At 40.4% G+C, this 25,265-nt stretch overlaps 1 protein-coding gene across 1 annotated transcript in view; it reads right to left on the bottom strand.

Moving 5' to 3' along the window:
* The window catches only part of arhgap29a (Rho GTPase activating protein 29a), a 43,745-nt gene extending 20,018 nt beyond the window's left edge, over nucleotides 1-23,727 (bottom strand). Inside the window, exons 1-2 of the mRNA XM_079576562.1 lie at nucleotides 23,294-23,727; nucleotides 804-947 (exon numbers count right to left, since the gene is read on the bottom strand). Of these exons, the coding sequence (XP_079432688.1) occupies nucleotides 804-947; nucleotides 23,294-23,630 (481 nt within the window). The 5' untranslated portion in view covers nucleotides 23,631-23,727. The remainder of the gene's footprint in view (nucleotides 1-803; nucleotides 948-23,293) is intronic.
* Between the last annotated feature and the right edge of the window lie 1,538 nt (nucleotides 23,728-25,265).

The following is a 25,265-nucleotide window of genomic DNA, read 5'->3' as shown; positions in this document are numbered from 1 at the left end:
TTGCACTTCAAAGCAGAGATTTCAGAGGATGTCGAGCAAAAACTCCACAGGACATCTTTGAGGCATTTAAAACACTTTTGGATAACTTTCTGCCTGTTTTGCATGCTGTTATTCAAACCATGGGAATCCACAGACTTTTGAATATATTTTGTCTAATTCCTCTTTGATGTTTGGTATAGAGAACATAGAGAAACATAGAGAACACAGAGAATCTTTCTTACGTTCGGAGACAATTCAACCTCAAACTATCGAACAACAAAGCACTTAGGCTATGAATCAAATTGCATGTCTCTTACATACCTAGAAAAGTACAATTTCCAAGTTTTCAAAGGGCTCATGTAATTCAAAATCTCCCGCTGAGTTCTGGGACGTGTGAGAAGATGCCAAGTAATAGTTTAAAAAAAAAACAAGACAGGGATGATGAAGATAAGAAGAAGGGAGTAAGATAAGCAAAGACAGAACAGACGCACGGAGGAGTGAAGGAGGAGGTGGTGTAATTCACTGGGAGGCTGTGTGGGGGCATGTTTTGGGAGAGCTCTTTGGCTTTAATATAAGAAAAAACATTTTTGACATGGTCAAGTCCTGCTTTTGAGTGTAGGTTTAAAACTCCACAAGTTGTATTCCAATTATAGACCTGGATCAGCCCGTTTTGACCTGGTGCAGTCCTGTCTTTGTTTCAGATGATGCTTGGCACGAAAAGATCGAGAGCTACGCCCTCAGTGCTTTATTAGTAATACATTTTTGGCAATTTGGAGATTATGTTGTTTGGTATTGGGTTTACAGCCCTGGACAGTTCGTCTCACCTTTGACAGATGCGATGACAGTTCCCGCCGTACTCAAGATGTCCACCGAGTTCAGGCTCTGGTGTTTGTTCATAATGGCCTTTAAGACGCGTAGGAGCTCCCCCAGACGCTCGTGGACCGCGTGGTGGAGGCTGTCCTGGTGCTCTGGAAACACAGAGAAACAGTGGTCCTTAAGAAATCAACCTTCATAACACGGTCTGAAAAAATGAGTGATGTTCTTTGCAATCAGGGGAAACAAAGAACTACAAAATTAAGACATTACAGCAGTGGTAGGCAATGTCAGGTGCTCAAGCACAGAACCTCTGGCCCTTAAGATGATTTCAAGAAATATTATTCCAGAATTCTGAGCTCAAATAAAGGTAAAGTACTCCAAAAATTAGGAAAATCCCTGTCATAACACCCCATTTAGTCATATAGGATGTTCAGCACTGGTATTTGTGGAAAGTGGTGCTTTACTTTGGTCTGCAGTACTTAAACATCGGCCCTCCTCCTAAACAAACCTGCCTATCGCAACATTATACCATCAGCAAGAATTAAAAAAGGTGATTTTCTAGATGTCATGTCGAGATCTCTGATTTGAAGTGGATTTATAATGCCTCCTCGACCTGGCAACGGACGAGTGGAAGAAAATGAATGGATGGTATAATGCATAATTGTCCCTTATGAACATTAAAGCAGTACTAAGTAACCCATGCCCCGAGAGGCCATTAGCGGCACTGCAGGTGTCATAGCATGCTATGTTTCTTTACTCATTAATTGTCTGAGAGAGTAAATACTACGCTGACAGAAAAGACAAAGGGAGAGAGGGATATTGTACATCCAATTACACAATGAATACATTTTTTTCACTCAAACTTGGCTTTAAATACTGTTTAAGAGGCGCTAGCCCGGAGTTAGCTTTGCAATTTAGACCCCCCCAATCATCCCATTAACACCTGTATTACCCCCAGAGGGACTACGAAAGGGATTTATTAAGGTAAACAAGTTACTTAGCACTGCTTTAATTTGGGCACCATAGCATAGACCTTTTTAGCCTGGCTAACACCAGACTAAAATCACAAGTGATATTTAGTCTGGGGACCAACAATTCATTTTCTCGTAGGAGAGGTGTGGTTTACGATCGTCCATACTCGTTTATTGGGCGATACGAAGAAAAAAAAAAAAAGTCTATCATGCGTCTGCACGTAGCCATGGCCAATCGTATCATCGTATGAGATGACATATGACGTACCCGCTGTAAACTTTTGAGCTAAATTATTTAGAACAAGGTCTAAAGCTTGATCGAAAAATACCATTGTGTCTGCTGCTGTCATGTTGGATCCGTAAATAAACTTCTTTTTTTTTATCTGTAAAAAAACTACAAGCTTCCGTATATCGAATAGCGCGTCATCGTCTTGCCGTCCCTCCTCGTTCTGTGATTGGTTCCCAAATCCACCGGAAAATTTGGGCCATGGTCCCCAGGCTGTTGTGCAGTTCGAAATAATTTGAGCGCACACAGCAGCATGGCGTTAGCCAGGTTATAGACTTTTATACATTTTAATATTAATGTATGGTTAAACATTAAGGAGTGAGAGATGTTGTAACATGGGTAAAACCTTTTCTTTCTATGTGTTGTGGCTTTTCCACTATGATCACATGAAGTCAACACAGTCAATATGCAGCGTTGTCAAATTATAATCACATCCTTGGTCAACAAAACAGCTATTTCACGAAGCCAACCAATGTTGTTTAGCACCGGAGCTGCTTCTTTTTAAATGTCCCTCGCTCGTAGTAAACGGTGCGACCTCACTGGCAACAGGATTACTACATGACATTCGTGCTCTGTTGGTTTAGCAGCGTGGCCATGGCAGCGATGTCAACCTGCCGCCATTCAGTGAGCAGTCAACTCCGTAGCAGTCAATGGTCTGTCTAGGCAACTGGACCGCGAAACAAAGACTAAAGCTAAAGTGAGCAAGCCCGTACTCAGCCACTATAAACATGACTAAACCAAAAGTGACCTAATCTGTAACTAGCACAGGCTCATGGAGGAAAACACCGCTGTCCTATGTGAACGTGGTTATTAGCGATGACTTTTATGGAGTGAGTCATACAATGTTTACAATGCCTCTGTGCTATCAGTTAACCTTGGTAATAACAACTTTGTATCATAGCTGGGGAATGAGGTCATGATTACAGTATCAGCTAACAAATGCAATCTAGTTAAATATTTTAATGCAAGGACGACTTAAATTAGGAGAAATTGAGAGGAATGCTAATTGACTAATGACAAGTAATTATAATATACAGTAGATAAATGCAAGTACATGCATGCTCAATCAAGCATGACGGGATTCACACTGTTGTTCTGTGTTATATTGTTATGCCACCATATTTTATCTTAATCTATTTTCATGGATGACCTTATAGTTTCATAGTTTTAAAGTTTTTATAGTTTATTTTTTAGTAGTTTACTATTTATCTACGGGAAGTTTAATAAAACCGATTCTGATCCTGATTCTGAAATGGAACATCAGGAAGGAAACATGGATTAATTTAAAGTACTTAAAGTCACAATCATTTAATAATTGATAGAAAAGACCATTCTTTTGTGTTTGTGTTTATAGGATAGAACTTCAGCGACAGGCTGAACTCTCTCCCTTCCTTTCCCTGTGCTTCCACCTGCATTACAAACAGTGGTTCTTCCCAATGATGCCTCCTAAACCCTCCACTCCAAAATATACACATGTTGCTTGAGAGTGATGCAATTGCTTCTGCACATGCATGCGACTCATTTCAAGGTTAAAAAAATATGACCTCCTTGTTTAACCTGTTCACCGGTAGCCCGGCAGATCGGGCGCCAAATAATTACATACACAGGATTATTAGGATGTGCTCCTAAGCTATAATCAGGCTAAATATACAGTACAGTGGCTCTGTTGTTTGGGTTTTATTCAAATGCCAGTCATGCGTACCTTGTCACGTTTTGCTCCTTATCTTTCAAACTAAAGATTGAAAAAAAAATATTGTTGTCCGCCACAGTCACGTGCAGAGCGTTTGGGACGGTCAAAGCCACAGTTTGTGCTGACGAACGCCCCTGGATTACCTTTTCATGCAAACAGGGATCAGCAAGACTTTAGCCGTCCACTATTTTGTCTTTTATTCGTTAGGCCCAGTTTTTTTCACATGGGAGGGGGGCAAATAGTGTCACCAGAGGGGCTAGTAATGCCTTTGGCTTGGGAGGCCGCGGGGACAATGCTATAGTCCAGGCGTGAATCCGGATATCCAGCCAACTAACCAGCAGGTGACGAGCGGAGCAAACAGGTCAAAACATCACAAAACCAGCAAAAGACACCCAACAAAAGAGTCCATAGAATTAGGCCAGACAGTGCCAAGCGACATGGGACCACACTTAAAGCGTAAAGAGTACAGCATGTCTTCTTATAGGGGTCTGCCGGCGTCGCCCTGATTGTAAAAGACAAAAGAGCCGTATATTCCTGCGATGCTATACAGACATCTTCAATACAAGCAATCAGTGAAGCCTAAATATTAGCCATGCACCACTGGGTCCAAATTCAAAGCCTGCAGTGACTGGCTCTGGACTGGAAAATAGCGCTGCGGCGGAGGTCAGGAGGTGGCTGCAGCTCGGAGCCAAACACGTCCCAAAATACTGGACTATTGCACAGTTACACACCACATGAAGCAAATGAGAAATGGTGAAGCTTTGTCATTTCATTTCATTGAGATAAATACATTGAGGTGCATTTCAAATAAAGTAGAGATCTTTGAGTCACATTTTAGTGCTAATTATTTGCTGTGTGATAAAATGTTTTGACATTTGGTAATCCTTATGCCATGCATGAGTTTCCAGCAACATTTTCACTGCTTTACCCCAGATTTTTTGTTTTGAATTCTAATTGTAATGAAAATGGCCGCTATATTTCATCACTTTTGTGGGCAACTCCAGGTGGTACTGGTGGAGACAAGTTTCATGTTTAGAACTTAAAGAGACTAGACGGAGTTTAAAAATGTTTAAATTATGTATTTTCCTCCCCTACATGTTCCAGCAATGTCCTAATGTGTAGAATGAGCTCAGACCTATTCACCATAACTGCTGCTAAAATCTTGCACTGTCACTCAAAAAGGTGTTAATTCGGGTCCAAAGTGCTGTCATGCACAAGCTTAATATGGAACCTGCAGTTACACGCAAGACCTGAGGTGGCAGTCGTGAGTATAAAAACTACAACTTCGATCTAGTCCCTTTAAATCATGGTTTGGTCCTGATATGGTCCAAGTTTAGAACTGATTAGCCCAAGGTTGGACAGTGTGCAGGAAGTGTCTGGGGACTGGGACTCCTTGCTGAGACTTTTGTCTCCACATATGATGGATAAATAGAGCTGGGTACTGTATTTTTCCGATATCAGTACTTCAACGATACTTGGTTTAGAATACCGATACATGAACAATTCTTTTTTTAATATATTTATACTAAAATACTTGTACTGTAGAACTTGAAAACAGAGCCATAATGTGCATTTTCTTCCATAAAAGACTTTTTAAAGCTGAAACGACCATGTAACTTTCTTTAATGATGTCACTTCTCCCTTGTCTCTAACGATATCATTTTATTTTTGGTACTCGTTTTCGATGCCTTTATTTTTTTGATAACTGTAGTATCTAAACTTTACGTATACAAATATAGTTTAACAGTACAGAGCCCTATGGATAGACATGATTTAGATTTGGTTGTTCTCTTAAAGCCAAATCTTTTCTTTTAATTAATGACTTGTTTTCTAGCTTCTTCAAAATATATAGTTTCCATTGGGCCATTGTAACCATGCTTTTAGCTTCTACTGACACAAAGCTGCAGACAAACCAAGCAACAAACCACGGCTAAAACATAATCTCGCTGATTTAATAAGTGTCTAACTAATTGAGTGAAGAATTCCTAAGTCCTTTAATAGATGATAGATTAGGTTGGTCAATGGACTGAAAAATACTATAAAATTGCATTTTAAATAGCTTTCAAGTTCATTAATTGATCAACAACATTGCACATCCTTCATCTGTTCCCTTAAAACTACACTACCTGCTCAAAGCCAGCTTGCCCCATTACTTCTGTCCTGCCAAAGCCTCTCCACGGGACCTGGAGAGCCCTATTCTCCAACACAGCAACCATTTTAATCTATCTTCATCAGATGTCATCCACAGCTCCTTCCAGCGGTGTCTCTGACGTCAGCGGCCTGTCCTCGCGGAGGCAGGGAGGACAGGCTGTTTCGGACACGGCTCTGCATCAAAGAGACAAGTCCTTTCTGTACAAGTGGTGCTTAAGCCTCAATGTATACAGAAGGAATATATTATGTAACCACTCGAGATTTCCATATCATTACGAGTGAATGGGACAAACAGTGGTTCCCAAACTGTAGCACAGGGTCGTCTGCAAATTTAGACTTTGACACTTTGGCATTGAAGTGTTTTTTCTAGTTTTGTCAACCAATGAGAGTACAAACAAGAGATTTGAGGAGAGGGGTATGAATACTTGCTGAAGGCACTGTAATACATAGAAAGTGTTGATTTAAAACTCTACAATAACACTGAACAAACAAAAATACACAGTATGTCAGGACCCCTTAGCTTTCCTCAAAAAACAGCAGATTCTTGAACCAATTGCTACAATGTTATTTCCTCTCTTCCCTGAAAACAGCTGTCTTGGTATTTTTTAATAAAGATTCCCCCCCAAAAATGCAAAATCACTGTATGAAGTTAAGTTTGTTATTTAATATGAAAACAACCACAAGAAGTTCAGAATACACCCAGAATTTCTTGCCCATAAATAATAAAGTCCTGTTCCCATAGAGAGCAGAGGACCCCAGCTCACAATGATCTGATGAGGGTCACCGTTTACAATGGGCCTTTTCAGCCCCACAGCGCTTAATTGGTGCTGCTCCGTTTAGATCCTATTTGTGGATATTACACAAACAATGGTCTAAATCATCTCCATACAGCCTATACAAGGCATTCACAAAATCCCGTAACCCAATATTGAGTCTGGAAGGCATCAAACATGACCGAGCGGGACATTTGTAGAGCAGTGAGTGAAACCATGAATGGCCATTTATACAGAGGGGATCTTCCATTGGGGTTTTGATATGCAGTGGCAGTGGTGTGGCCCGTTGGAGAATCCTAAATGGAGGCTAATTAGAAAGACATTATGGTTGTGTTCACAGGCCCAGCAGGACAGGGGATAATGCAGAGGCTGAATGTTTAACCCCCAAACTGCCTCATTTTACTGGGGAGAAAATGTATTATCTCCATATAGTTATGTTTTTGTTTGCTGTAGAGTAAATGGGAATACTTTGCTGTGCTTCTTTGTTAGGAAAGAAAAAGCCTATACATTAGTTGTCAACTGTTGGTTTGAAAATCCACATTTATTCAAGGAAACGTCATAATGTCATTATAAGAGTAAGGCTGGGGAAAAAATCTATTAGATTTAAAAATCGAGGTGGTAGGTCAAATCAATTCATATATTTAAAAAAAGTCTTTGTTTTAGCTCACTGCCCTCTGCTCTGAGGAAGAAGGTCCTGCTGTACAAATGTGCCAACAAGAACTGAGCCCACCTCAGGATTTTTTGTTGTTTTATCGCTCAATCCAAATACAGTATGAATAATTTGGACGTTTAACAATCTTTGTTGCACACTGCTCAGTGACTTTCAGTTAGAGAAAGGGTTTGCCTTTGCAATTTTGTTTATGTTGATGCACTTTAATAAAATACAATACATTTATTTACAGATCGCAGTATTTTGGTTTAAATGGTGGAAAATCACTGATTTTTTTTTTTGGGGGGGGGGGGGAATAATAATCAGCCAGGTCTATATGAGAGGCTAAACAATGTTTCTTTAAAGAATACATTTACATTCCAAATAATAATACAATAGCATTAGAAGTAGTTAAAGTTATTAGAAATCAGTCTTCCCCAAGGCAAATCCAACAGTCTCGATTGAGGAATTTGTTTCTTCACCATTGCCCAGGGGGCCAACAGCTTGAGCAGCAGTCGTGCAGTAGTAGTAGTAGTAGCAGTAGCAGTAGCAGTAGCAGTAGCAGTAGCAGTAGCAGTAGCAGTAGCAGTAGCAGTAGCAGTAGCAATAGCTACAATAGTATAAAAGTAGGCCTAGCTCACCAAATGCATTTCTACATGCATTTACCTTTAGATAATTCTAAAAGAATAGTGGAAATTCAACTCCTTTTCTTCAGTTATCATCATCTGGTACCATAATGGACACACAGAGACACGAGTTTCATCAAAGCATTGTAGCTCTCTGCCATTTTTGTTACAGAGAAGTAGGTAACAGTGTACTTTATATATGGTTGGAGACCCCTGTAAGTTGCAGCAGCAGCAGAAGCAGTAACAGTGGTAAATATTAGTAGTTACTAGTTAACAATACAAGTGACATGAGACGTTTGAGATAGTTCTCCAAATTCAAATCTAACACTCACTGCATACAAGAAGACTGAGCCGACACAAACTAAGGGTTAATTTTTTATCATCTTAACATCCACACAATCTTTCCCACTGCAGCGCCCTTCTAATTCACAAATATTAGTCTAACACTATCTGAAAAGCAAAAACACACAACAAGCCGTGCTGAAGGTTGTCTATTTTTTCCCAAGGGAATACCGCCGAGTTTTGAGCCCGGATTTGTTTGAGAGTCTGAAAACTCACTTTTGTCCCTGGGGCCAATGGCAAACAGCGGGGCCGGTCGCCTCATGGGCTCAACACACGAAGCATTTATGGAACAATAAATCACAACGGCAGCCTTTCTCCTGAGCGGGACATGACGGCCGTGTGGATATGCACGTCTTTGTCCGTGCGCGCAGGTCATAGGGGAGGGAGGGAGGGCGTCCGGGAGTCGATCAAGAGGGAGTATGACTGCGCCACTGCAATTACTTCTCTCTGACAGGTATGGTGCTTGCAATTAGATTTGTGTTTTAAAGGCAACATTTTAAATATAACCATAATATAAGAATCACATGCATTTCAGAAAAGGTATGCATAGTTTTTCCTTTAAGAGGAGTCATTGGCAGCCATTCAAATTGCAATTTCGATTCAATTACGAGTAATTGCACAGACCAGGGGAATAAAACGAAATACTAAAAAAAGAGGGGGGGGGGGGGGGTTGTGTCCCAAATTACCCCGGCACCCCACTACTACCCTTCTCCGCAGTGGGGGCTACGCATTCCTGTGCATAATAAGCCGCTAGTGAATGAAGGCTACACGGGGGGATCAGACTATGGTTAGGGGAGAGGAGCGGGAGCATTGCCAGGTTTTTACTTCATCAGCGTCATGGAAACCCGACATTCCTGCCTCTTGTTTGGGATGGGGAGGGTTAGGAATGAGAGCCAGAGGGAGGGGTAGAAGGTGTGTGTGTGTGTGGGGGGGGGGTTCCAAAATGAAAACATGCTGTCAGATTGTCCGCTATCAGGATGACACTTTTGCACCAAAGTGTCCTGCAAATTCTTACGTCAAGACGGAGTAATATTTACATAAACCTGAGAGATAAAGTTGAATTTTTTAAGCGGTTGTTGCCATGGGGATTTTGCCGTGATTGACGTCACGCGCAAAACACACCTTTTAAGGTTTTAAGCTTGGTGCTTTTATTCGCATACCTGACAGAGACAGATGCCAGAAGTGCTGCTCATCCCAGAGTCTGCGGCCAAAAATGTCGTCTAGCCCAATTTAAGGCATTTTTTAGAGATTTACTAGAGGCTAAACAAGGTTATACGAGTCAAACTCTTAGAAAGCATTGAAATTCTGCACTTAAGACAGCCAGCCACTGCTTCAATATATTCCTTTGCCGTCAATTACAAAAGCATTTCACTAATTTCGAACCATCCCCTGACACAATATGACTTGGCAACATTCCTTTCGTCGTGACCCCTGGCTATGCTCAGTCATGCATTGCAAATGATGGGAGCAATGTATTATTTATGCACCGCAACATTTGGGAGAAAAGGAGGGCTCCGTATGGCCACAAAGCCAGTGTGAAATCGCCAAACATGTCACAAGTGGGGCTGGCGGAGGTCTGGCGATCGAATGGCAGACGCTCGCGGGCAGGAGGGAAACGAGGGAAATGGGGACAGGGCTGATGTCAATCCAAAAACCTTCAGTGATTGTGGGACCGTTTTGAGGCAGATCCAAGCTCGGCATTCTTGCAGAAACCTGAGGTGGCAGGAATGACACTTGATGGAAGTTTTTGGACGGAGGGGAATTGGAAACTTCCTCAAGGTATTGCACATAGAATGATCAAATGAAAACATGATTAAATATAAATATCCATTAAATATTGTGCTTTTTAGGATGACATACTATTTTGGTGTCCCTAGTCTACTCACATAATTACTCATGTAAAAGTGTTTGGAGAAAATGTTACTTGATTACTGTGAGTACGAGTAACTGTTCTGGTGAAAAAGTCGATTTATTTTCAATGAAGCCATAAATGGTCTTAAACAAAACTTAAAACCATGTGGAAATCGTGATATTTACAAAGAAGCTTTTTATAGAAAATGGCAGAAAATACAGAAAAACAAAATAATTCTATAGAACAAGGTGCACGAGACGAACTACATCTACTTTATAGATCAAAATGAAGCACTTGCAGCTTTAGCTCTTAACCGAGCGTGTTATCTCCAGTTTAGCTTTACCCAAATCTAAAACCTATACGCCAGAGTAATGTTTCATTTGAAAGCTAAGATGATCTAATGATCTAAATGGATGTTTTTCCACATGTTGTTGCCGTCTCGTCGTTGCTTTTTTGTCACTTTTTTTTACTGCTCTTTTGTAGCCTTTTTGCATTTTCATCTTCATTTATAGTATATGGAGTTTAAAACTGTTAAAATTATGTGAAGAATGAGCCCAGACCTATTCACCACAATTGCCTCTAAAATCTTGCACTGTCACTCAGAAAGTTGTTACTTCGGGTCCGAATTGCCGTCATGCACGAGCTTAATATAGAAGGTGCAGTTACACGTAGGACCTGAGGAGGCAGTAGTGAGCATAAAATGACCAAGTTGCATCTAGACTCTTTAAGTCACATTTTTCATCCCTTTTTCAACTCTTTTTTTTAAAATTGTTTTTTCAACACCTCCTTGTAATGTTTTTGTCACTTTTTAGACATGTTTTTAATGCTCTTTTGTTGCATTTTTATCCTAGTTTTCAGCAGCTTTTATTTGGGCAAAGCCAAACTGGAGAAAATGTGCTCGGTTCAGGTGGGGCGATAATAGGTTAAATATTTAAAAGAAAAAATAACTATGATTTTTACTCAAGTAAGAGTACGGATACGTCATTATAATTTTACTCAAGAACAAGCAAATCGTATGAAAAAAGTACTCTAAGAAGTACAAATTCTTCCAAAAGTGCATGTCAATTGAGTAAACGTAAAGTATTCCCCGACTAACTCCTTGGAGAGACAAATCTGGCCCCACTTTCGGTACCACTAAAGAAATACAAGGGTCTATTTTCATGTTTTAGACTTATAAAAGGGGTATAGAATTCAGTTTAACCAGGATTTACTACGAAAAACCCTAACTTCACCAGCAGAATGTCCTGCTTGGAGGCGCACAGTGTGAATGTGGCTCATGATCGTCCTCGTATTCAACATGGCGTATCGAAAGGTTGAAACTTGATAATTAATCACTGGTTGACACAGTAACGTGTGTTTTGTTCAAGTGGATTCTTATTTAATTGGTGGAGGTGAACCGCCACATTCCTGCCTTTTATGCGCACATACATAAGGGCCTTGTCAATGATGAGTCCACTTAACCTTTAACATCTGGGCTGTTGTCATTGCTATGGGTGGCCTATACGTGCCTGGTCTCCCCTCCTCCCCCCTCCCTCCTTGACCTGCTTCCTGCATGATTCTGGCGCACCTCTTTCGTCAGATCACCGGTGGTCCCCCATCCGGATTAGCAGATTACAAGGAGTCAGGAAAAAAAAAACAGGGGAACTTTGCCTTTTGCGGACCTCAACGCTTATGACCGCTACAATCCCCGCTGCTCCGGCTTTGAAGCCTTCTTTCCCATGACTGAGTGCACAAAAGAACAGGGCAGTTAACCGGAGGGCGCTGGGGTAGACACACACAGCACCTTCTGCCCAGGTGGGGGGCTTTTATGCGCCCCTCTGCAGGCAAGTGCTATTGTTGACACAGGAAACCAAAGGCCAATTTAAATGGCATCAAATTCGAGTTTTGACAAAGAATTTACATCTTAAAATAAGATGAAGGGAAGCATGAGGTTAGCCTCTTACCCCCCGCCTGAACCGAGCGCATTTTCTCCAGTTCGACTTTAGCCAAATCAAAAAAGCAACAGTGTAATGCCTCATTTGAAAGCTGGGACCTACAAAAGCGATCGTAACTTTTTGTCAAATGGTCGCTGTGTTTTTGTCACATTTATTTTTGAAGCGATTTTGTTTTGATTTCGTCGCTATTTTGTCATGTTCAACACCTTTTGTTGATTTTTCACTGCTTTATTGATTTGCTTTAGTCACGTTTTTGTCACCTTGTTGTTGCTTTTTTCGTTACTTTTTTGACGTGATTTCACCACGTTTTTGACACTTTCTGTCATGTATATATATTGCCTTTTTGTTGATTTTTCATTGCTTTTTTGTCACTTTGTTTCTTTGACACTTTTTGTCATGTTTCTTTTTCTTTTTTTGTCACTTTTTTGTCATGTTTCTGTTTCTTTTTTTGTCACTTTTTTGTCATGTTTCTGTTTCTTTTTTGACACTTTTTTTGTTATGTTTCTTTTTTGATGCTTTGTCATTTTTTTGTTTCTTTTTTTGTCACTTTTTTGTCATGTTTCTGTTTCTTTTTTGACACTTTTTTTGTTATGTTTCTTTTTTGATGCTTTGTCATTTTTTTGTTTCTTTTTTTGTCACTTTTCTGCATCTTTTTTTGTCACTTTTTTGTCATGTTACTGTTTCTTTTCTTTTTACTTTTTTGTCATGTTTTTGGTTTTTTTTGATGCTTTTTTGTCATGTTTTTGTTTCGTTTTCATTCTCGTTTTCATCCCTATTTTGATATTAGCCTTTTTATTAAGCTTCAGGAAGGGCATCCAGCTAAAACACAATGCCAAATTAAGATTGAAATCTCTATAGGCTATTGATTACTATTCGCGATGGGAACTTTGAATGGGGAAAAGCAGGAAGGGGAGTAGACAGTTTTAACTTTGGATTTTATTTGGATTTACCACTATACACTTAAAGACCAAGTACAATTTATTGAGCTATACCTAATATTTACCACAGTAATCAAACAGTTTGGTCTTAGAATACATAGTACATGCTTCAGTTCTCCCTCTTGATGCTTCTCAGTGCTGTCAGTCATGGCTGAAGAAATCCAGGCCACCTGTCTATCCAAGATCCCCCCCTCTTGTTTATCCAGTGTGAAAAACCCTGGCATTCCAACTATGCTTCTTTTCAACAAAACTACAAAATGTGCGTTACTTTTAATCTGGCAGCCAAACCGATTTCCGAGGGTCTGGGGGTAGACATTTGTCCCACCAAAGATAAAGGAGGTCCTCAGCAGTGGCCTGGGATGTGGAGAATCGACCCAACAAGTGTGAAGTTGGGCCCCCTTTTGGAACACACCTGTCGGGAGGCGGGACGTGAGGTGGGCCGTAAACACTGTCCCGAGAACAAAAGGATACTGTTAAACTGGAGAAGCATAATCCCGAAAGAATGGCCTCTGTGTGCTTAAACAACATAGGCCTTAAGAATGGAGGATCTAGAACAAATATTTGGTTAACATAAAGGCTGCGGCAAATGATTAAGAATATAATGTGTTTAGAGAATTGCTGTACTGGCTTTGCACTTGACCAGTTCACTTAACATATCAGATTATAAAGTTTTTAGAAATTACAGCACGAAAAGAGAAGACTTGCAATATTCGATAACTAACTTTAATACTTTGATGATGATTTCTGGCACTTTTTTCTGGCTTTTATTGCTTCTTTGTTGTGTTTTTCATCATGATTTTTGTCCCTTTTTCGTGACTCTTTAGCTGTATTATTGTCGCTTTTCTGGCACGTATTTGTTGCTTTTTATTGCTTCTTTGTCACTGTTTTTTATCACTTCATTGCATCCTCATATTCGACGCTATATTGGCACTTTCTTCTAGGGCTGCAACTAACGATTATTTTGTCATCGATTAATCTATCGACTATTTTTACGATTAATCGATTAATCGCTTGGCTGTGAATGGTGTAGGAAAATTGGATTAAAAAAAATCACATGAAGCTAAAGTGCCGTCGCTTGAGGACGTGTTGATGGAGGAAACACTAAAGTAAATGTTTGTTGGAGGCTCTTGACGCTAATTCTGCTTCTGATTGGATGAGACACAGATGGATATTCATGAAAATTACAATAACAAAACAAAACACTATAGACCCTTGCTATGAAAAACAAAGTAGGTTTTCATCAAAAATACTACATTTTCATGTCAGTTTTGCTCTATTTGAGTCTGTGTGAACCAGAAAACGATTAATCGATTACTAAAATAGTTGTCGACTATTTCAATTATCGATTAGTCGTAGATTAATCGATTAGTCGTTTCAGCCCTACTTTTTTTTTTTTAGATATGGGTGAAGCCATATTGGAGAAAATGTGCTCAGTTCAGGTGGGGTTTAAGAGGTTGATATCACCATAATTTGGCAATACATCGTTCAGTCCTAATTTAAAGGAATGCACTGACAATTTTCAGCTTGAAGAAACTGTCATGAAACAACTGCAGAGAATCTCGCCCTAACACGTTATGACCAAAGCAGACTGCATCGACAAAAAACATGTCCACAGTCGTCACCAATCAATGCTGCCGTGTAACAGTCTGTATGGTATGCCCAACTGGCGAGCTTAATTGGGCCAAGTCATGTCTTTAAATAGGTCGGCTGTGACAAATATTTGATGCCCACTGATGCACAAAATTCTAAACAACTGAGCAATGCCTATTGTACTCCAACGGGTGATTTAAATGACACGTGGAAGTATGGGCTGCAGATTTGGGGGCTACTTAAGATGGGATAACTTTGCCATCTGCGTCTCGTATGTCTAATCCAAGCAGGCTGACGCTCGGACCACAACAAATCTGTATCACTGGTCCAGCATCCAATCAATGGTCTGAGTAAACCACCAGCCTATTTGGCAAATACCACTAATTTTGTAGTCTTCTAACTTTTTTTCTGCACAATAAAAAGTAAATCCTTGTCCTTTGCGGCAGGTTCATGGAGTGTCCCTGCACCTCTCTGGCCTCCCCCCTGGGTCCTCTTCTCGTAGCCCCGGTGGTCGTCTGGTGTTTGGCTACTCGTGTGTGGGAATCCTGGACCTAAATCAAAGTGCGCAGCAGACACTGACAGCCGCCTGGAACAATGCAAACCCGAGCAGAAAAACACAAGCGCCCAGGACTGTAAATCTTTCCAAAGAGATGGAAAAAAAAAAAAAAGTAGGGAGAAAGGAACAGGGGGGGAGCTCCCTTGTAAACAATGTACAAATCTGCTTTGCTGCTGGGCTATTAAACTTGAAAAGATGGCATCGGGATCTATCGTGTTGTGCTATAATTGCAGCATTGTGCTTCACTTAAGAAGCCTCTGGTGGTTTGGGAATAAATATGATGAAGGGCTGAAGGATTTGGGGATTCTTTTTCCTTTTAATTAAAGTTCCCAGCGCACATTTAAAATATATCTAGTATTGACATTTGAGAGAATTCTTGCTATTTTTATGTACCGTATTTTCCAGACTATAAGTCATAGTTGGGCTGGGGGTGCGACTTAAACTCAGGTGCGACTTCTATATCAAAATATATACTTACACATGTTCACATTGACAGCCGCTAGAGGGCGCTCTGGGCTTGTGCACCAGTATCTGCTACTCCTGAACCATTGAAGATTTAAAAGACGGCAATCGAGCAGCAGAAAGAAAGTTTGTAGCGAGCGAGAAACTTGAAAAAGCGGAGGTTACTCTTGCAATGAAGAAAGCAAAAAAAAGCTAATAGCGGGCTAAGAGATGGCCACAGCCAGAGGAACGAGTTTGCAGATGAGAGCTTGAACAATGTGATGCCGGGAGAGGCTTGTAAACGGTGCAGTTAGGCCTCCCATGACCAGGTAGTTGCCAAGGCTAGTGCGACTTATACTCCGGAACGATTTATAGTCCGGAAAATACGGTAAGCATTGCAATTATGATTTGTACGAGGATGTAGCTCATAGTTAAGATTTTAAAACTTGTCCAGGAGCTTTAACAAAGAAGAAAGACTGAAATATCAAATGAACAGTATAACCAATACAAGAATCTAATGTAATTTAGTGCATGTTTGTAGGAGTCTAACTGTAGGAATAGCTAAATACATACATGAATAGATTAGTCTTGATCTTTAGGAGGGAAAAGCATGACTAAATTGTAAAATAAACTACTAAGCCTTCTGTTAAAGTTACCTATTTGACAGTATTATGAATGGGCTGTAAACACAATTAAGAAGACATGAGTTCACTGCATATGTAGGATTGCTATGTCAATGTAGCTTTATGTTACATTATTTGCAACAATAGTGTCAAAATCTGTATCAAGTTCAAAATCAAGTTTTGAGTTTTCGAGTTTCAAGTGTGAGCATCATGACAAGCCTAAATTGCACAGTGTGAACTTGTGCTTTTGATTCAATTGTGTAGCCTTCATAACTTTAATACTAAGCGTGAAGGAGACATACAGTAGTTTGCCATGTGCAGATCCAAAGTATTAAACATTCAGACAGAGCATCGAGTTCCACCTTGTACTATATAATTGCATTATCGTGGGTCACTAAACAAAGTCTCAAGTGGTTTGGGAATAATTTGAAGCCTTGTTATGGCGCGGGCCGAGGGGATAAGGGCATACCATATGTCACAATCAAGCACACTTTAATCTGTGAGCGCCAGCCGCGCTGCTACGCTTTTAAACAAGGAGCAACCAAATCGCTTAAGATAATGTAATAAATCCAGTTACGCAGATTAGTTAACAAGATAAGTGGACAAATGATTAAATCTAGAGCTTTTGCAGGGAATTTAATTTGGGACAAGAGAAACGCTAGAGGTAACCTGATCTTCAAAAGATGACTTCAAAGTAATGGAGTTGTCTTAGGGCCTGGTGTAATTTACAATGGCTGGAAAAAGGACCATAAAAGGAACATTTTGGAGGCAAGAAGAAGCTCAAACATGTTTTACAGCAGATCCCAGACCTATTGGGCCAGACTCTCCAAACACAGCATAGTCAGAGTCATTAAGACAGTCTGGAGTGGGGGCAAAAGACCAAGTAGGGCTAATTTTAGGCTGGTATTGCACAAGGGGCACTTCAAAAAACACGGTTGCATTTCTCTGAGGACCCGGGCAAAATCCATTTTCCCACAAACCTTTTACGTCATCCCTGGGATTCAGAACGAAAACAATCATTTTCCCACATCCGGATGGTGTAACCTAAAGGAGGATACCAGGCTTTTTAGGATTACTTAAGGTCTTTCCTTGGAAATGCCTCAGGAGTCAGTAATTTCTCAAAATCCGTGCAGCCATTTAACTCAGGGACAAACGCTAAGTCAATGAGTGTATGAAGTCTTGTATTGCGAGTGTATAGGCGTTTTAATTGTTCAAAGTTGTTACTCTTTGTTTAAATTACCCACACTGTAATGCTAAAGGCTCCAGTTCCACTTATAATCATCACAGCTGCAGCCAAACAAGCGAAGACATTTAAAAGCTTCATTCAATGTCAATGTGCTCGGGTAGGATTCCTATGAGCAACTATCTGGTTCATGGGTATAGGCTAGGTACCTTTATTTATTTTTTGATACCAGTCCTTTAACGATACTTGGTTTTCAATACCAATACCTGAACGATACTTTTTTTCGATACCAGTAGGCAACAAAATTATTTGTCATATAGAACCATAAAACAGAGTAATGTTTATTTATTCATTTTCCTTCCATTTAACGTATTTTACATTTGTATCATTTGTTTGAGATGAAACTCCCTTTAACTACAAAAAAACTTTATTTTTTCCATTTTAACCAAATTTCCACATTTCCCCCCCCCAATTTTTCATTTTTTTTTTCCGGATTTTTTCCCCAACTTTCCCAAAATATGTTTCCCCATATTTTTTCCAAATTTTTATCTATTTTTTCCCAATTTTCCCCTCTAATTTCGCCCCAATTTTTCCTCTTGTTTTTCCCATTTTTTCCCCACATTTCCCCCAAAATTTAAAATTTTCCCCACCGATTTTTTCATTACTTTCCCACATTTCCCCCCCAATTTTTCTCAAATATACCTTAATTTTTCCACTTGTTTTTCACATTTTCCCTCCATTCAAATTTTGATCAAAATTTTCATCAAAACTTGAATATAAAGATGTAATATTTCTTTTCGGTACCTGTTTTGATACTTTTGTTTTTTTGCTACTGGTAGTACCTAAATCTTTTTTTCCGATACCACACTGGTATCACTTAACAGTATCCATCCCTATTCATGGGCAAATCCTCAACCCACAGACCTGCAGTTTTACGCTTTACACCGGTATCACATTCCACTGCTATGAGTCCTGGTGGTCCATCTAATTCAGTCTTAGTCATTATGAAGTGATCTTACATAATATGGCCCCAACAAAGTAACCTTAAAAACCACGAGTCAAGTATGTTAGTCACTCGGCGGCCGATACTTATGTCTTTTATTATTACGAGTGACATCACGCTTTTGGAAAAACTATTTTAGTGACCAACGGTTAATAATTACCAATGTCCAGCTAGCCTCAAAGCCAAACACTGATTACCGAAGGAGGACACTTGTGACTCACCTCTTGTGACAGAAAGAGCAACACGCTGCTGCTGACAGGCGCTTCTTGGGGAACGAGGCGGGAAAAGGTGGGGGGGCAACTTGGAACAGTCATACATCATCAAGGATATATTACAAGAATGACTAATGATGATGGAGGTCTGACAAAAGCGCCCTATTGTGCACACATGGATCCTTCCAAGAAAGACTTTGATTGTGCAATATATTTTTTTTGAGAGCTTTTACAACCGAGTATGGGCTGAAGAATGAGGCCTATGTGTTACGAGACACTATGTATGAATTCCTAGGAAAAAATGTACGATTTAAGCAACTGTTGGTGTATAAGCTCATAAGCAAGAGAAAAACATTTGACAGATTTTAACATGACCCTTAAATTTACTTTTTCTCCCTTTGATGCTGATATACTCACAGTTCATGTTCACTTTTTCATTTTGTTCACCCAATTAAGTCCTAGATTCCATTCCTAGCTGGTTCTTTAATCCGTCTAATCTTTCCTTTAGCACTTCATTCTTGCCAAGATCCTTCCTTCCTTCATTTACCTCTTCATCCAGATTCTCTGCTCCCTCCATCGGTCAATCCTTAAGTTCAATTTTTATTTATTTTATTTATTTTACACGATTTGTTCAAACAGATATCAAAGACTTTTTTACGTTTTGTTGGCTAGAAAATACCTCATCTTGGCTTCTACTTTTTAATAAATAACATTGTAGCTAGAGCAAAGGAGGATTTTACCGACGTTATGATAAACCCATCAATCTCCAAACAATTAGCCTGTCCTTGACTTTGACCTGCCAACCGCTCTGTCGTCATTAACTAATCCAAATATTCAAAAGCTATTAAATGTAATTGCGCACTCCATTCACTGCTCCCTTCGCTCAAAGTCTTGCAGCACCGGCCTTGTTCTTTAATCTCGCTCCTTCGCAGACGTGCAATTGTGTAGTTAAGCCGCTGACACAGTGAATTGGTGCTCATCTTGCTCGGTAGAAGTGAGGCATGAGAGCCGATGACACACCTGTCCCTCCTATAGAAGAGCAGCACTAACAACACGACTAAAAATAGGCACTCTACGGGAAAAATAATAATCAGAGGATCGTCACGCAGGCAGTGACACTTCGTATAAAAGGTTATTAAAATGCTCTGTGTGGTGCGGCCATGAATCATAAAAGTATTTGTAGTCAGTGTGTTTTGGCCAGCAATATCTCTGCAATTATTGAGACTTTACGGCATCAACTTATTTGTCAATATCCAAAATGAGGTCAATCAGACAGAAATCTAGCCCTAAGTCGACTTTGTGTGGCAACAACAACAATATGGACTATATTGGCCACTATATTGTACAAAAAAAGTGGCTCCTATGTGTCAATATATTGTTTCTTGGCATGAAAAATGAACAACATCCCGGTCTAGTAGTTAGAAACAAAAACAGTATAGACCCTCTACTGGCTTGGGCCTCTCAGTTGACATCATAATATTGAAGGCCTTCAAAACAACCCAAGTCAAAACAGTTCCAGCAGCCTGTTATTGAGGGGAATGAAGACATGCTATGAGGCCACATGTTTGGGAGCCTAATCTTATGATGAAGAGGCCCAGCTATTCACCATAAGACACAAAAGGCATGGGGGGGGCACCTTCTCCATCAAAGCTCTCCTGGTCTTCAAACGTCCTCCGTGACCCCGCTCAGAAACCCACCCTCCCAATAATAATCCGCAGCAATTACCGCCGTGCCCGTCACATGCGGTCACCGGAGCGGGTCGTGAACTTCACAATCAGTGTAAATAACAGGGAGGTGGTAATAGCAAAAGCTGACAGTTTTTCCTCGGGCACATGACCACACAGGACGCCATGTTGGATGAGCCAGAGGAAAACAAATCATTATGCTTCATGTGTGGTTGTACAGGCAGAAACAAGTGCTAGTTGATTTTTCAAGTTCAGGAGGTAAACAGTGGACAGACAATAGGTCAGAGTAAAGCATCAACAAACAGTAAACACAGCCATTACAATCAGTTTATAATAATGCCATGCAAGCTGGTAGGATAACAAATGGTAAGTAGGTGCATTGTTTGTTTTTTTTACACTCGAATCTCACAAATTAAAGGAAAAAACCCTGCATGAACCAGGCATCAACAGCTTCCATTTAAGGCTGGTATGAGGAAACCCCAGGGGAGCAATTCAAAAGCTATTTCTGTCTTGGGAATGGAAAATAACATTTTTTTGGAAACTTCTGAAACTTGGCCGATTAGCCACAATGCACTCATTTAGGGAGAGTCTAACTAACTGTGAATGCGGGCACTGATGGGTTCACCGCTCCAGAGACCCACTTTTGCCCTTTGCCATTGGCTCGGTGGAGTTTAAAAGAGGTTTTCCCTTCAGCTGCAGTGAATGACCGGAGTAATGAGCGGTCTGAACTATTGTGATGCGCGGCCCGGACAATATGGCCATAAATTAGAGCCCGGATTTAAATCGCATCCAATCACGTCGCAAACCGGCGGCACTTGACAAGCTGTTAGCGCGCTCTGCTAAAGCCCTGAAGTGCTAAGCCTCGACAACGACAAAGTACTGCAGATGTTTACTCGTGACAATAACAGCTGATTTGCTTAAGTCTGTACTTGACAGGCATTTTCTGTGGGGATAATGCTTTCAAATAAATTACCACAGTATTAAAGTTCTCTTTTGTCTACAGCCTTCCATTGAATACTTAATATCTCTGCTCTGCATGATCAGCACAGCCACTTTGTTACTTTACTTTTGTTACTGCATTACCTGGTCATACTATTTGTAAAACTACAGTACATACATACACCCATCAACGTCAATGTTTTTTATTTTTCTCTTATTTGCATTCCTTTATCATTTTTGTTATTATTATTATTAAAAATGTTTACAGACTTGGATTTTTCTTTACGGAACATAGATTAAAAACAGCAATAATATTAAAAACTATCCAGCTTCAAATGCATATGCATAATGCTAATAATAACTGTGTAATGTAAATCTATGCTAGCCTGTTCAGAGCTCTAAAGAAATGCATTTTATGTGTTTTTAAACTGAATGAAATACAGTGTTGTGAGTCAGACTGTGCATTGTTGTCTCCTTGAAGAAAATGTTAATACTGTTACAGCTTCCAGTGAGAAAACCGGTTCTTAATAACACATTAGGCGAACTGTTTGCTCATGTGAGCGATGCAGTCTTGTTCTATGGCAAGAAGTCAAGGCTGTTTGTTGTGGACTTCAAATTGACTGTCACTAACGTGAAACAAGCCCTGTTGTAATTTGAATGTTGAATTTCAGATGACAAAATGACAACATTGTATGGGCCTGTAAGGTTTAGATAAGATGAGTCTTGCAAACTATCAATGATTGATATGCACATTTTTTGACACACGCATAGCAAACTAATAAATTATCATGTTCAACATTTGTGGATTTTCCGCTTGGACATTTCTAATTAAAATGTGGAAAAATATACAGGAATAGTGGCACCTGCTCCAATCTGAGAATGTGCTCTCAAAATGTAGAATCTATAAGCAACAATTTGATTCAAGTTGCTGATGTGGTCTACACTGATAAAAACACATCGCCATCTCTTCAATTATTCCCTGCTTTGATCTGAAGCTACTGACACAACCCACTACAAAGGCTCTCAAAGCTTAAAAAGAAAGTGCCTGCTGCAATTCCTGCTGTCTTTAACGCCAGCCTGTCCAGCCAGGTCAAGCACCTTCAGTGACCTCTCCGGACAACAATAAGAACGCTCAGGATTCCTGCTTTCAGAGTTTAGCTGTCACGGATGGTATAGAGGCAATGGTTGGAACAAATCTGATGATAAGTCTAAACACACCATATCAGGAATGTTGCAACCACCCACGTTAGGCGCGCGTGGACGAGACAGCAACATGTCTAGGCCCAGTCTGTTCCATTTATTTGGTAATAGTCAGTTGCAATACTATTGTACAAGGCGTAAAAGTCCCTAAAATAGGACCATTGACCCCCAGATCCTGGTTCAAGATCTGGAGATGGGAGTCACTGTGAGCGCAAAGCGATCAACCGTGGCTCCTGACACTCGATGGGTCAAATTCAGAGAGCAAATTCTGTATTAGAGCAATACATTTTGCCAGAACCTAAAGAAATACGCTAAAAGGTCTCATCTTATGCTTTAAAAGAACTTGGTGAGAACCATGGAAAGATTTAGAGCTAGGTTGACTGACCGCAGAGCCAAGGCCACAAAAGGACAAAACTGCCAGATAGCACTGGCACTGTGTACATTGTGGTTAAAGCAACATTATTTACACAAGATTTCGCTAGCAGCAAAATTCCATTAAAAAGCCCTTTGCCCATACTTACACTATTTACATGCTTACTTGCTTTGTACCCGTAAAGAAAAGCCTGAGAACTTAAGTACACTTTGTGCTTCTAAGCTCAAGATTGTGAAACAAATTGTATTCTTTCCAAGGGGGGCAGGATTTTAGCGAGAATTAATCACATGTCTATCGAAAGGAAAACCAGCATCCAAAGCTATTGTGGCATCACTGAGACAGGTTACTCAAGACAGAGATTTTCCAACATACAGCAATGGATACAAAGAGATTAAGAAATGTGCTTTAAACATGAGCTGGCAGAAATTGACTGACAGCTCTGTTTCAAGGTGATTGTGTTTTGAGTTTTAACAATCCATACCTTTGGAGTTAAAGACCTCCTTGAGCTGCAGCAGCACGTCCGCAAACTTCCGCACATCGCTGACCAGCTGCATGATGTACTGCGGGTCCGAGACAGGCGTGTCCGGGGCATCCGAACTGACCGAACCGCTCTTGTTTCCCCGTCCCGGCACCCATGGTCCCGCATTTCCCGAGCCAGAGGAACCCAGGCTGGAGCTGGAAAGCCTGGAGATGCCCAGGGATAGTTTAGTCCCACTCCCACCACCACCACCGCTGCTGCTGTTACTGCCTCCTCCTCCTCCTCCTCCTCCTCCTCCGGATGATCCATTGGAGCTCTGGCGAAGCATTGCTGCCAGCATGTCTTCTGAGTCCAGTGGCCCTAAGGCCGGGTGTGGATTTATTCCAGTATTCAAGCCAACGTTCAGATGCCACGCTGCAACACTTCAGGGGTGGATGACACTGCCAGATGGAGAAGAAAACAAGACTCAAATTTCCCTTGTTGTTGCTGAATGGGGTCATTGTTCAGTGGTGTTATTAAAAGCGCAAAAACACTTCCATATAAGTATGTACGGCTTTCAAAAAACATGCTTTAGAAATTGTACCATGAAACTATTTTGATTAAGTTAAAAAACACATTTGTACATGGGATCATGGTCACACATACAGTATGAATGATAACCCACAGATTGTACAGCTGAATAAAGTAAACAGCCTTGTTACTGATGGTCTATTCTATTCTAGGGTAGACTATAAGAAGAATACCCTGAATAATGTTGAATAAATTACTCCCAGTTGGCAAGGCAAAGTTGGCTGAATCTTTCCTTTCCACCTGAAATCCACTTAGATGCAACACAGTGTAGTTTTCATTAGCAGTTTAACATGTAGCCTACAATTAGGAGGTCGAGCTCGCCATACCAGATTATAAAACGTGTTACTTTCAACTCAATAGACAAACAAATTGACTTTATTCAACCAAAAATAAATCGGGACAGCCACAGGAAAACATTGTGAACTACACATTAAAAGACATGATTAAGTTAAGAATGTGTAAATAATACAGAAAACTACTTTAAGGTTGAGATTGATCACTTTTGTTTGGATGTAACCACGGCTCGGCTCGAAGAAGAAGAAGAAGAGGAGCAGACAACGCGTTTCTTCCATTCAGTCCGCGATTCCTCAACAAGTGTCAGGCAAAAGATTCACCGCAAGCAGGCAACAAATCCCCCAAGTAAGGCGACAAACTTACCTGACGTGTGATTTACCATCGCAGCCCAGAAAAATCCGAGATACAAAAGCGTGTGACCCAAAACCGGCTCAAAACAGAGGTTTAATCCGCGCTCGGTGCCTGGTGTCCCGTAGCCGTGTCCACACTCCTCTCTCTGCGGCTGACTGCGCTGAACAGTGTGGGGCTTCAGGAACCACGTGAGCGCTCTGTGACTTCTGATTGGTCCGCGCGGGGCCCCCCCATCCCCTCCACTTATCCACTCCTCTGGTGCAACAGGTGTAGAGAGCATCCACGTTTCACAAAATAGAGGCTGTTTATGTTTGTTCTTCTTTTCCATTGTTAGTTTGTGTATCAGGAAGTAGCGTTTTCTGACTTTCATGAAATGGTAGCGCTGTTTATACTTTACTCCCCAAGGAAATGTGTATGTGTATTTTTCATCTAAAATGTGTCTATTTTGCAGAGGTGGGTGTAGTACTCACTGAGCAACATTTACGCACAAGAACATGAGTATTTGGAGAAACCATTCAGGACTTTTCACTTCTACTTGAGTAATATTGAAATGAACTATATATTTACTCTTATTTGAGTAAAGAAAAGTTACTTGTGCTACTGTTATGGGGTGTTTTCTTTGGAAATATTAGAATTTTCACATTATTACAAGTTTTGTTTCTCATCATTAATGTCACAACTAAAATAAATCAGAATTTTGCACAAAGTCACTTGGTACTCACAGTAGTCCTACTCAAGCAACATTTTCTCCAAGTACTTT

This window comes from Gobius niger (genome assembly GCF_951799975.1).
Source record: "Gobius niger genome assembly, chromosome: 18".
NCBI classification, from domain to species: domain Eukaryota; kingdom Metazoa; phylum Chordata; class Actinopteri; order Gobiiformes; family Gobiidae; genus Gobius; species Gobius niger.
Note: the sequence above shows the minus strand (reverse complement) of the source record. Positions and strands in the feature narration are given on the sequence as shown.